The 14,281-nt window shown below is 40.7% G+C and overlaps 1 protein-coding gene across 1 annotated transcript in view; it reads right to left on the bottom strand.

Moving 5' to 3' along the window:
• The window catches only part of HELQ (helicase, POLQ like), a 34,437-nt gene that overhangs the window by 8,950 nt on the left and 11,206 nt on the right, over nt 1-14,281 (bottom strand). Inside the window, exons 6-13 of the mRNA XM_065404956.1 lie at nt 11,017-11,114; nt 9,970-10,068; nt 9,084-9,229; nt 7,729-7,968; nt 5,062-5,203; nt 4,553-4,657; nt 3,697-3,919; nt 1,774-1,931 (exon numbers count right to left, since the gene is read on the bottom strand). Coding sequence (XP_065261028.1) covers nt 1,774-1,931; nt 3,697-3,919; nt 4,553-4,657; nt 5,062-5,203; nt 7,729-7,968; nt 9,084-9,229; nt 9,970-10,068; nt 11,017-11,114 — 1,211 coding nt within the window. The remainder of the gene's footprint in view (nt 1-1,773; nt 1,932-3,696; nt 3,920-4,552; nt 4,658-5,061; nt 5,204-7,728; nt 7,969-9,083; nt 9,230-9,969; nt 10,069-11,016; nt 11,115-14,281) is intronic.

Below are 14,281 nucleotides of genomic sequence, written 5' to 3'. Positions count from 1 at the left end.
CTCTATAACAGGGGTCGGCAACGTTCGGCATGCGGCCCGGGACTGTGAACCGCGGCGAGTGGGGGCCGCGATCGGCCGAACCTGCCACGTCAGCAGGTAAATAAACTGGCCTGGCCCGCTAGGGCGCTTACCCTGGCGAGCCACGTGCCGAACGTTGCCGACTCCTACTCTATAATAAATGTTCATGGGTATATTAGTTTGTCCCTTTTCTTTAACTTATTAATTTTAGCTCCTCGGTGGCTAGTAGTTCAAAAGGTTTACTCCTGGAGGAATTCTGCACCACTGCACAATGCAGAATTTTGCAAGAATTAATGTTGGGCATGTAGGGAAATAACCCACTTCCTTCCCTGACAAACCAAGGGACGCACCCCACCCATGAACTTATTCGCTACACCGATACTGACTTGGACTCTTAATACATTCCATGGGTGGCGTATCCGAGCCCACTTATCCACTGACGCTCTAAAAACTCCCGCACCCCAATCTGGGTCTATGCTGGTTATGTGATATGTATGTATCTCGTGATCCTTGTAACCGATACCCGTAATCCCTCATAACTCAAGCCTGACCCCAGATGTACAGTACCTTCCCTCTTAACTTTAATAACATTTTTAAATCTTTCCTTTTTTCCCTACAGAAATGGGCTGCAGAAATGTTGGCCGCTACTAGGGGCTGCAGGACCCAGCAGAGCCCAGCAGCTCACAAATAGAAGACAAGGCCAGGGGGAGGGGGAGGGAACTGGAGGGTTCCCAGCAGTTGTAGTTCCCAGCATGCCCTGAAGGAAGGAGGCAGCAGCACGCAGGAAACTCTGTGCAAGCCTGGGACCCAGCGTCAGGTTGTTTCTCCCTCTGGATCCCTGTGCTCTAGGAGGGTAGGGTCTGAGAGTAGTTGGGCTCTGGGGGGTAGAGGCTGTGAGTGTCTGGGATGGCGGAGGGGAGGAGGGACCGCAGTTGGCCTCGGGGGGGGGGGGGGGTGTAGAAGGTGTGAGTTTCTGGGCCGGGGGAGGAGGCGCAGCTGGGCTCTGGAGGCTAGTGTGTGAAAGTGTCTGGGCCAGAGGGGACCCGCAGCTGGCCCCTGGGTGGGAGAAGGTGAGAGTGTCTGGGTTGGGGGGAGGGGAGAGAGAGGGAGTAGAGGGTGTGAGTGTCTGGGCTGGGACGGGGAGGGGGAGGGGTGCCGCTGGGCTTTGGGGGGTAGAAAGTGTGAGAGTCTGGGGCAGGGTGGCCCCACGACTGGGCTCTAGAGGGGAGGGGTTGTGGGTGCCTGGGCTGGGGGTGCTGCAGCTGAGCTCGGGGGGGGGGGTGAGTGTCTGGGCTGGGGGGCTCTGCAGCTGAGCTCTGGAGGGATGGGGAAGGTGAGTGTCTGGGCCGGGGGGGGCGTAGCTGGGCTCTGGGGGGGGGGAAAGGGGTGTGTTTCTGGCCCCTTGCTGGGCTCTGGGAGGGAACGGGGGGGCAGAGAAGCAGGAACTGGGTTGTCGTAGGGGTTTCTTTAACTCTGCTCCTGGGGGAATTTTTGTGTGTGTGTTTGCTGACAGGTATTTTGAAATATATTACCAAAATAATTGAAACCGGTGTGATTATATAGTGTTATTTTGACAAATACAATTTGCAAAATTTTAAAATATTGTGCACAGAATTAAAATTTTTGGTGCAGAATTCCCCCAGGAATAAAGGTTACAAACACAAGTGAACAGATAACAGAGGAAACAGCTATATAATTCAACCTATATTTTGCTGTGCAGGACAGCACTTGGTATATGGTTGAAGCCTGTCTTACCTGTCTAAAATAGATCATCCAGTCTGGTCTACAGTGATAAGTCATGTCATATGGAGTTGTCAGATAGAGAAGGTGAAGGCAGCTCTCAAGGACCAGCCCCTCAAGACCTTTCTTCAAGTCTCTGTAGAGAGCATCACAATAGGCCAAGTCTATAGAGCCTAAAATGAATTAGTATAAAGATAACTGTCACTGTTATAGAAACTGGTAAGTATAATATACTGTATCATATGTAATTCTCCCTCTGTTCTTTCTTTAGGGACCTTTAATAAAGCCTGTATTTCAGTAACCAGCACAGTGCCAAGGACTCCCAAATCTAATTTGTTAAGTCAATAAGAAATGCATTTTACTACCCCCAAAATAGCAATACTTCATGTGGATGACACCCTGGGGAGTGTTACTACAACAGAGGCCAAATATACTTAGAACTCGTTTGTATAAAAGGAAAAGCAGTTAAAATGAAGGGAAAGAATGTAAGATGCTTGGTCTCTATTTTTAATGGGGGGATATTTGAATATTAGAACTCAGTAGTCAAGACAGGAACTGCTATACTGGATCAGATCAGTGGTCCTTCTAGTTCAGTACCAGATGCTTCAGAAAAAGGTGCAAGAAGGTAGACAAATGTGAGCTAATCGGTCTCCCCCATTAGATGACATCCTGACATCAACAGTTAGAGATTGTCTTAAGTCCCAAAGCATGAGATTTAATATAACTTCCACAATTTTTGTTATTGATTATAGCAAGTCTGGAAATTCTTGATATCCATATAAAGGTCCAATCCCTTTTTGAATCTTGCTAATTTCTTGGCCTCAACAATTTCCTGTAGCAACAAGTTCTACAGTCTAATTGCATGTTGTGTGAAAAAATATTTATCACTTTTCAGCTTCCCATTTTTAATTTCATTTAATGCCCCTGTGCTCTTGAGTTCTGAGAGAAGTCCCTGATCTAACTTCTCAAAAATTGCATTTACTTACATTACGTCCACTCTTTTTCATTTCTTTTCTAAGGTAAACAATCCCAATCTTTTCACTCTCTCTTGTTTAGCAGTATACTTCTTGAGATGGGGAAACGTGCATTGCACACAGTATTCCTCATGATGCCACACAGATTTATATAAAGGCATTATAATATTCTCCACCACATTTCTCGTTAATCCTAACATCGTTTGCTTTTTTGATCAGTAGCTACACACCAAGCAGAAATCTTAATCTTCACTGAGGTGTCTACAATGATGCCAAGTCCCTTTCCTGAGTTGATAGAGTTAATTTAGAAATCTGAAAAGGTGCACAAGTAATTTACGTTTCCCCTGCCAATGGGCACTACTTTGCATTTATACAACCTATGTTTGTCATACTATTTCCCATTCATCTAGCTTATTTAGGGTTCTTTGAAGTTTCTCAAAAGCTCTCTGGTCCTGACTAACCTAAATCACTGTGTGTCATTTGTAAAACTTGCTACTTCACTACTCACCCCTCTTTCCGTATGCTTAATTAATATATTAAACAAACATGGGAACTACTACAGAACCCTAGACACCTTGCTGTTAACCTTTTGCCAACATGAAAATTGACCATTTAATCCTACTCTTTGCTTTCCTGTCCTCCTACTCACTTTTTGATCCATGATAATACTTTGCCTCTCATCCCATGACTACATAGCTTCTTTAGCAGCCTTTTGTGCAGGGCCTTTTTGAAGTCTAAGTTCAAAGAATTCTGAGACATTAGTGAGACATGATTTTCCTTTACAACGGTGCTGGTTACACCCTATTATATCATGATCTTCCAGGTGTTTTGTTATTTTGATTATAAATTATCGTTTCAGAAAGGAGATAAGAGGTTGGATGAAAGTGAGTGTGAAGAAAAAAAAGTCCAGATTTTAAATGTTATTGTGAAAAAAGTACGATGAAAATGAAGAAAACTCTCTCACCTTTGTAGGTAGCTTGACCCAACTGTGTTATCTCTAGATTACTTTGGGATTTTTGTTCCTTTTCAGAGGTTGTTTTTCCTTTTAGTAGTCCTTTTTCTATCAGACATCCCAGTGCTTCTCTAGTTATAGCTGAGAGGCTCTTTTCTTTAGACAGAAACTGTTGCTGAACACCAAACAGTGTGCCACACATAAAGTGGTAGATCTCTTCAGGGTTTCTTGCAATCTACAACATTTTAGTATGTGATTGCAACATTATGTTTAAACAATCTGAATATCGTTATGCGTAGCATGATAGATAAGTGCCAACCTACAATCTTCGTCTAGCTGAAAACATTATGCTTACTGAAGACATAGGGCAACACTGTTAATTTTATGTTGCTACAGAACTGTGCGATACCTCTAAGTTATACTACAGACATTCTGACTGTGAGAGATGAACACTACATGGCATTCTGCTCTAACATTCCAGCTTTTAGTGTATTACTTTTTTTGGGGTGGGTGGGGGGAAGGGGAGAGGGCTCTTTAAGGAGCGAGTAATATAAAACATGTTTAAAATCAATGAGGAAACAGAGCAGAAACCACTTGGGACTTGTCTACATTAGTAAATTTTATAATCATGTTTCAACATGATTTAACAACTGAGTTAGCTAACACAATGACGACATCATCATTATTAGTGTAGACAAGGGCAAGTTGTGCTCAGCATTGTGCAAGCTAGTCATGGTTAAACTCAAGGCCTTAGTGAATACTAATGTAACTGATCTCCATCTTAGTGAAACGTACAGTTATTCTGCATCCATACTCTTAATATCAAAATGCATCTCTTTAGTTGCTCACAAAAGAGTTAAATTGTTACCTTTAATCCAACCAAAGACAGGAGCAGGCTTTGGATTCCCTTAGTGAATTCAAGAAAGAGGTTGCTGTAACAGTTCTCCAAAGGACTGTTTACTAAATCCCGAACCTAAAAAACAAAACAATTGTTATTTACACTATGCATTCATAAAGTCTCCACAGGTGAAAAATATTCCACTTTCAAAAAATATCTTGAAGGTTTTTTTAAAAAATCAAGCTAGTAAATAAGAAAATTGCTGGAGATGTACAAGTTTTAGGATAAGTTCTTGTGTGAGAGACTACATATGCTGCAGAGAAAAAGCTGGTCTCCAAAGAGAGATTGGAAAAGGGCTCTGGCTGCCCTCATGACTGCAGAAAAGGGTCCCACAAAAATAATTATTTCAAGGAGAGTCAAATAGTTACAGTTACTGCTGCTTTCAAATGAAGAGTTGGGGGCAAACAATTCAAATCCCCTTCTCCCCCCCATCAACTTCTTCTGATGACTCAAGCTACCACATTTTTTGAGTAAGTTACCAGATGTTTGTCTTTTCCTTGCACTATAAGAATACTTTCACCAGCACTGTCAATGCCAGCTCGACCAGCTCTGCCAATCATCTGCTTATACTGGTTCTTCTTCAGGAACTCTGTAGCAACATAGGGAGCTCTTAAAATAACCCTAAGAAAAAAAAAGAAGAGACTTTGAAAAAGCTACGTTCTGTAAAACATCAGTAAAGTTATATTAAACACAAAGCTCTCCCTAAAAGAAAAGTTTCTATTTGCCTCATGATGCAAGACTCATTGTTAATGACAATTATACAAGCCTGTCAAATACAAAACATACCCCAACAGGTCTATTTGAAAATCAAGAGCAATACTGAGCACATGGAAAGAATCTTTGATAAAATATGAACAAGTGCCAAACTGAATTTTGTATCAGCTTAGGAACTGTATCTAAGCACCTTATTAGTATTAAAAAAAAAACCACACAAATAAGCAACTATGTCAGCCTGCATTGCTCAGTCATTAAATTTTCAAACAAACACCTTTATGCTTTCTCCCAGGCTGCCCTTCACACTTTGGAGGAGCTCCCCATAAACATCCGCAAAACTCACTCATTCAAAACACACTTTCTCCAAGATGTCAACAACAAAAAATTGACGATGGGTAGGGCTGCTGGTGTGCTGAGACCACAGCCTTGCACACTGACGAATACTGTCTCACTGTTTCCTTGTATCCCCCAATTTGTCTGTCTGTATCCATCTGTTGTCTCATCCTATACTTGGACTGTAAGTGCCTTAGGGCAGGGGAAGTCTTTTTGTTATGTATTTGTACAGCATCTAACACAATGGGGTTCTGGTGCATGACCAGGTGCTACAGTAATACAAATTATAAACAGCACCACAATGTCATCAAGGACTTTTACAGACAACCCATGAGTTGCCTTACCTGCATCTTTATACTGTAGCATCTCCTACAACCGTATATATTTTAAAAATATTAATTTGATGCAATATGAGATTCACCTCAACAAACAATTTGGACTTCTGTCTACACTCTACAGAGTTTAAGTTTTATTTAAATTGAGAATGTAGAGCAATAGGAGAATTATTTAAAACACAGACATGCATATTCCATGAACTGTCAAACAAAGAACAAAAATGAGTTTATTTCCAAGCCCTCAAATCTCCCTGAGTAATAACTCTATTTAGAAAGGCTATTTCTAAAGAATTCTACAAAGAAATAAAGCCAAAATTGCATTTTGTCACATTCTAGTTATATTGAATAAAAAAAAAATCTAAATTTAACAAACAAGATTAAACACAAACTCTGTCTCTAGATCACAGAATTCTAATATAAAATATTAAAAAGGAGCCAAATCTGTTTTATACTGCCAGATTATTCAGTAGCAAGCCTACAAAAAATTGTGCCCCTAAGATTTACTAAAACACAAACATTATGGTTTAAATCATGCCATTTAAAAGCTGAGTCAACTTGAATGTAATAACTTACAAAAGTAAGTTAAAATTAGTTTCAGGTATCAGATGTTGTGAGCCCCCTGCCAATTTTTTTGGTTTTATATCACATTTTCCTTTTTTAAAAATTGTTTTTCTTTTCCCTGGTTGCTGCGTGAAAAACCCACACATGTAGGGAAAGGAGATTTCCTACTAAATGCTGACAAATGCACAAAGACAACACATTGGAATTACATTTTTATTCTCTAATCTCTTTCAGTTATAGGTAATTTACTATTGTACATTGATGAGTTAAGACTGCAGGCTATCAATAACCAATTTATCCATTAAACTGGAATTTATTTTAAAAGCTACTTTTGGATAAGCCCTTTTTTCTGAAGCAGGCAAGAAGCCATTGTCCAAGCCAATCAGAATACATAAGGTAACTGATCACATTGAGAAACAATATGTCAATATCCGCCAGAGTGTTTAAGTGTACCATTTTCGAATGGTAAGACAAGACCATGACGAACTGAAGTTCAAGAATGCATGAATTCTATATTTGTTTTCAATAAATGCTGATGCATTTACACAGCAACAGGTCATTTGGACACACTGCTGTAATCACCAGCATGACCTCAAACATACAGATTGAACAGATGTGCTCTATGCTAGCACATTTTGGGGTTGTCTATACTTTTCAATAAAAGGACTATTTTCAGTGCAATTCCACTTAAACTGTCTAAAAATAGCATTATCTGTTTCCTTATTTACTATCTCAGTGATTTAATATAAAATTTTCTCAGTTTATAAGTAAAGTGATGGTTTTCTTAACTGCCAGCTCTATAGATTCTACCTGAAAGCCAAGATGTGTTCTTACTGTCTCATGCACCATCGTAAGTAACAGATTCTGCAACCCAAATTCTGACCTCAGTTATGCCTGTGCAATCATCGGATTTGGTCCTGCAATTGGAATTTAGTTACAATTCTCTTAATTATACTTGAGCCAAAACAGAATGCGGTTTCATTGTTCAGAAGGATACTGGCGCAGCAAGGTTCCCAGGAGCAAAAAGCAGATATGACTAACACCACACAAGGAGAACTATTGAGTAGATTGTGCCATGTTTAATCGCTACTCAGAGTGGAACTTCATTAATATAATGTTGACATCTCCAATTTTAGACAATGCAGGAGTTTTGACAATATAGGGTTTAAATGAATCCTCACAAATACTTTTTGCATGACTAACCTTCGAGCTGGCAGGTTGACTCCAGCAGCTAGAGTAGATGTGCAAGTAAGAAGGCACAGGACACCTGCAGAATAAGCCTCCTCTATACGTTTCCTTTCGTCACTGGTAAGGCCGCTGTGATGGTAGGCAATACCAAATGGAATGGTTCGCTTTAGAACAGGACAGAGACTTCCCTTACCAATATTCTTCAAGTCCTTAATAAGATCTTGTTTCTCGTTTTCCCTGTGATTTCTATATTCCCTTGAGTGGTTGGGAGAAAATAAACAAATACCCTTAACATTTACATTTTAACAATTCAGTAACTACATTAAAAGAAAAGGATACTTCTAATTTGCTCCTGCCCATTCTCCATTCCTACAGCAAGAATATGTTCACCTCAACCTTTGAAGTCCAGAAAACATTTTCTAGTGTTTCTAATATTATTTTTACCAAAATGAGAATCAACGTTAGTCAGCAGCAAAAAAAATCAACCTATACTCTCAGTCAAGAAAACAGAAAGGATCAAGATTATGGTAAACGTTCTATTTCAAATGCACTGAGATGAGTGACGAGAATGATACAAACTGCCTACAAGTCTAGTAATAGCACAGATTCTTTTCCTCATAGGCAGCAATCACAATGATGGGAATATCAAGTAGTTAGAGATTTCAATTTTCAGTATCTATTTTGTTAAAGTAATCAGATATACACACTGAAAATGAGTGTAAGTGCCTTGTAACTTCCTAGAAAGATCATTTCTATAGATTTTTTTGAATTATTATTGCATGAATCTGAGCATATTGGTTGAGATATTGGTTGTTTCATTAATAATGAAATAAAAAGTTAAGATATTCAACTTTAAAATAAAACCCAACTTTTTGTTTGCATCTTACATTCACAGCATATGTAACCAAACACAAAGAGCTGCTTAACAGGCTACTGTTAGGCATGACCAAGAAGAGAACCACTGAGAGCATGAATGGGACACAGTAAGTGCTGTAATTTACACAGAACAGCATGAACAAGATGTGAATTCCATAGATGGTCTCTAAAGGAACTTCGCTATTTTTGCTCCCCAGCGTTTATATTTTTTAAACTGATTCTTGAAAAATTGTATTTTAGTGCCTGTTTTTGTTTTAAACCAAAAATGGACTCTGACACAGGAGCGTTCCCTTCAAGCTACCCTATAATTTCTTTCGCCCAGGGCAAGTTATTTTTTTGTTTGTTTTCGGTCAGGCAAGTATATTTTTTCATCATCATTACCACCATCACCATGGGAAAAGGCAGGTGATTAATTTTTGTGCTAAAAGAGGTAAACAGTCAAGGCTGATTTGGCATTTCAGGTATACTCTAAAATAGTAATAAGAGAAACATACTTGTTCAGGTACTTGCATATCATTTCAGCTACATTTTCACAGTTCTTTTTAGTGGGACAAAAGACTAGGCAGGAGTAATTTGGAATGACTTCTGTCACCAAGGCAATAAGGTGGTCAGGGTCCATCTTCTGCAAATTAGTAGAATACTGAAACAAAAGTGGAAAAAAAAAGAGTCACCACACACTCTACTTGTAGTTACTACATGAATTAAACCTAAGGTCCTGACCCTGCAAATCAATTCTGAATCTCCTTTCGCTTTAAAAATGCAGAACATTAAGGGATGCTCAGAATTTGACTGGAGGGAACAGAAAGGTGTGAATGGAATGTCTTGCCTCTTTAGTACCATTGGAGCTCATTGGTAACACTGGTGCTACATGTTCGATACTACTTGTAGTCACTCTATCAAAGGAGAGGAGTACTGGTCTAGAGATCAGAAGGCTTTTTGGGGGTGGGGGCACAGCAAACAGTAGGTATAGACAACAAGGAGTTCTGATTTTTACATTATGGTGACCCATTCCCAGCTGTTGAGAAGAGAGGATGCTGGGATACCTACCAAGGTGGTTTTCCTGGACCTTGCTCATAGGCTCTACCTTTTTTGTATCAGCTTCTGGCTAGGTGTCTGAAATTTTCAAGCAGCTCGCTCCCCCCAGTAAGAAGGGAAAAGAAGTTCTCTCCCTTCTTCTCTCCTGTACAGCTGGGAATAAAATTAAAATCTAAAAAACACCCCTCATGTTAGTATTTGGTCATCTAGAGACCACTTGTCCATTGATATTCTTTCCCTTTATCATACTTTATATTTATGAACCAATGTGTCCTAAGAATACCTTAATTTTTGAATACTGTATACCTAAAGAAATGAAAAGTTTCATACATATATCTGCATTACCTTGAAATTAAGAAGACGTGAAAAAGTAAGGCCATTCTCTGCTTTGTTGTCAACTTCATAGATACTATCTTGTATTTTAACATACTCCTTTAATTCTACCTAGGTTGGTTTAAAAAAAAATATATATATATATTAATGTTAGTCAAATTACTGTCTGCATTACTACAACTTTTAAACTATGAGATCTCTTGGAAATACATTTCCAAATTCAAAAAAAATAAAGAACCATTCTTATCTCCACACCCAAGAGCTGGCATAAGGCATTTACTTGCCTGTCCCTTATCTCCAAGAATTCATTACCTCAAGAAAATACACACCTCTTCTACCAAGTGGTAAAGTACAGCTTGGCTGATGACGTAATTTACTTTCAGTTTTGCATGCTATTTCATCTAATGTTAGTTACCTTGAAGGGAATCAGTAAAGCTAAGTATCTTTCTGAATTGCAACAGTATAAGTTAAATATAGTTTGTATTGTGTGCCACTTCCACTGCTGCCATCTATCTTTTAGAAAATAAACGTGATTTTTCCCTGGAAATCTAGGCAATCCAAACAATGAAAGACGTACATTTTTAATTCTCAAAGCAAAGGAACACTTTTTTAAACATCAAACTGTATACCCTCTTTTCCCTGCCCAGGTAGAGAAAACAAATGAGAAATTTCAGCCCAAAGGTTTTTTTTTTTAAAAGGTAGCTGAAGCATCTGATTGAAGGAGCTCAGAATAAAAGTGCCTTCTCAATCACAAAGAAGGGCTGGCCTACTTACAGATTTAGTACCACCTTATCTGAATTGATTTAGAAACCAACACAGTTAAAGCAGTACAACCCCCAAGTGCAGACGTTTATGGAAATAAGCTGAACAGATACCAGCACCTTTATACCAGTATAACTATGTTTGCACTTGGGGGTTATACTGCTTTAACTGTGTTGGTTTCTAAATCAGTGTAAGTGGTACAAAAACTGTGTGTTGAAAGCTCAAAGTATCAAACTAGCAGTCACTTTTAACTCTAAAAATGTTAAGCAATAGTTTTCCCTAGTCTTGAACACGTACTGGTCTAAAATTATTAGTGTAATACTCCGCTTGCAGGAACTGCTGCAGGTCCCCAACATTGTTTAAAGTTGCACTCATTCCAATGATTTGAGTAGTTTCTATAAAATAGAAAATTAAATGTTGAGTACATTTTCAAGTTTGAAACTAAATATTTATTACAATTAGAAGCCACAAAATGTTAAAAATGTCACAAGATGTATTCATAGCCTTATATAGCACATATAAAAAGAACTGAATTCAGTATCTAGGCAACTGTTTTATCATGTCATTTAAAAAAAAAAAAAAAAAGACCAAGAAAAGGGGGCCAGACTTTTGTACCTATTTCAGTGAAAGTTATCATAGCACAAGCAAAGTTCTAGTTAACAATGAACATATTTTAACACAGTAGTCGCCATACCAGAGCCAACTGTTGTAAACCCAACCTAACTCGGTTAATAAAGAAAACTTAAGGGAACAAGAAGCTTTACTATCCGTGGAGGAATTAAAGCTCTCACAGTGGTCATTGGGTTAGACCAGCGGTTCTCAAACTGTGGGTCAGGACCCAAAGTGGGTCGTGACCCCATTTTAATGGGGTCGCCAGGGCTGGCTTAGACTTGCTAGAGCCTGGGGCCAAAGCCGAAGCCCGAGCCCCACAGCTCAGGGCTGAAGTCGAAGCCCGAGGGCTTCAGCCCTAGGCAGCAGAGCTCAGATTACAGCCCCCTGCCTGGGGCTGAAGCTCTTGATGGTCATGATATAGAAGGCCTCATTAGATAGCAGAGAAGGTGGTGTCTTCTAAAAAACTGGGTCCCAGACAATGCATACTTAGATTTTTTGAATTTTACTCAGAACACCTAAGTAGCCGTTAGTGCCATACTTGAGTACATGCTGAGTGTTCTCATCCACCCTTCCCACTGACAAGGCAGGTCCACTGTATTCTGCATCAGCTGAAGATTGCAGAGGTCCACCGGGGTACAATTGCATTAGGTGACAAAACACATGGTAATACTGTAGCAAGGTCTGCATCCAAAAAAGAAAGTCTCTGGGCTAGTCACAGACAGATAACAGAAATATCTCACAATGCCTTTTTCTGTGTACTCAGAAAAAGAAGATCTTACACAACCCATGGCCACAAACCACACAGTGAAAGGGCAGTGCTCCCCACCTCCATTCTTCTAGATCAGTGACCCCCTTCCATTTATATAAAAAGAGTAAAGCGTGCAACAATAAGCCCATTGGCTTTAAGACTGAGCTGAATAAGTTTATGGAGGGGTTGTTATGATGAGACTGCCTTCAATGACATGCAGCTGATCTACAACTGCTACATCTCCAATGGCCAGTGATGGGACACTAGATGGGGAGGGCTCCGAGTTACTACCGAGAATTCTTTCCCAGGCATCTGGCTGCTGGGTCTTGCCCGCATGCTCAGGGTCTAACTAATTGTAATATTTGGGGTTGGCAAGGACTTTTCCCCCAGATCAGATTGGCAAACACCTTGGGGGTTTTCACCTTGCTTTGCAGCCTGGGGTCTGGGTCACTTACAGGTTTACACTACTGTAAATGATCGATTCTCTGTAACTTGGAAGTCTTTAAACCATGATTTGAGGATTTCAATAACTCAGCCAGGGTTAGGGAGTCTATTACATAGTGGGTGGCCTGCAATGTGCAGGAGATCAGACTAGATGGTCATGATGGTACCTTCTGACCTTAAAGTCTATGTAATTTTATTTGTATGTTTGTTTCAAGAGGCTGACACTGAAGGGTAACAGTGTGCAAGGAGTGGGGGGAAGAGATTTTATTTGGCAGTTTTATTTCAACATAAATCAACACCTTACAAAAGGTGTATAACACAGGAACAAATCAACATACCCTTAGAGCCCCGACCGGGGTTATTCTATCTACTACCCAAGATCCACAAACCTGGAAATCCTGGACGCCCCATCATCTCGGGCATTGGCACTCTCACTGAAGGACTGTCTGGATATGTGGACTCCCTACTCAGACCCTACGCCACCAGCACTCCCAGCTATCTCCGTGACACCACAGATTTCCTGAGAAAACTACAATGCATTGGTGACCTCCCAGAAAACACCATCCTAGCCACCATGGATGTAGAGGCTCTCTACACAAACATCCCACACACAGATGGAATACAAGCTGTCAGGAACAGCACAACTTATTGCTGAGCTCTGTGACTTTATCCTCACGCACAATTATTTCAAATTTGGTGACAATATATACCTCCAGACCAGTGGCACCGCTATGGGCACCCGCATGGCCCCACAATATGCCAACATTTTTATGGCTGACCTGGAAAAACGCTTCCTCAGCTCTCGTCCACTCACGCCCCTTCTCTACCTACGCTACATTGATGACATCTTCATCATCTGGACCCATGGGAAGGAGACCCTGGAAGAATTCCACCATGATTTCAACAGCTTCCACCCCACCATCAACCTCAGCCTGGACCAATCTACACGGGAGGTCCACTTCCTAGACACCACCGTACAAATAAGCGATGGCCACGTTAACACCACCCTATACCGAAAACCCACCGACCGCTACGCCTACCTTCATGCCTCCAGCTTCCACCCCGGACACACCACACGATCCATCGTCTACAGCCAAGCACTGAGGTACAATCTGCTCCAACCCCTCAGACAGAGACCAACACCTACAAGATCTTCACCAAGCATTCTCAAAACTACGATACCAACACAAGGAAATAAAGAAACAAATCAACAGAGCCAGACGTGTACCCAGAAGCCTCCTGCTACAAGACAGGCCCCAAAAAGAAACCAACAGAACTCCACTGGCCATCACCTACAGTCCTCAGCTTAAACCTCTCCAACGCATCATCAGTGATCTACAACCCATCCTGGACAATGATCCCTCACTTTCACAGACCTTGGGAGGCAGGCCAGTCCTCGCCCACAGACAACCCGCCAACCTTAAGCATATTCTCACCAGCAACCATGCACCGCACCATAACAACTCTAACTCAGGAACCAACCCATGCAACAAACCTCGATGCCAACTCTGCCCACATCTACACCAGCAACACCATCACAGGACCTAACCAGATCAGCTACAACATCACCGGCTCATTCACCTGCATGTCCACCAATGTTATATATGCCATCATATGCCAGCAATGCCCCTCTGCTATGTACATTGGCCAAACTGGACAGTCACTACGCAAGAGGATAAATGGACACAAGTCAGATATCAGGAATGGCAATATACAAAAACCTGTAGGAGAACACTTCAACCTCCCTGGCCACACAAT

Source organism: Emys orbicularis, chromosome 5 (genome assembly GCF_028017835.1).
Source record: "Emys orbicularis isolate rEmyOrb1 chromosome 5, rEmyOrb1.hap1, whole genome shotgun sequence".
Classification (NCBI taxonomy): domain Eukaryota; kingdom Metazoa; phylum Chordata; order Testudines; family Emydidae; genus Emys; species Emys orbicularis.
Note: the sequence above shows the minus strand (reverse complement) of the source record. Positions and strands in the feature narration are given on the sequence as shown.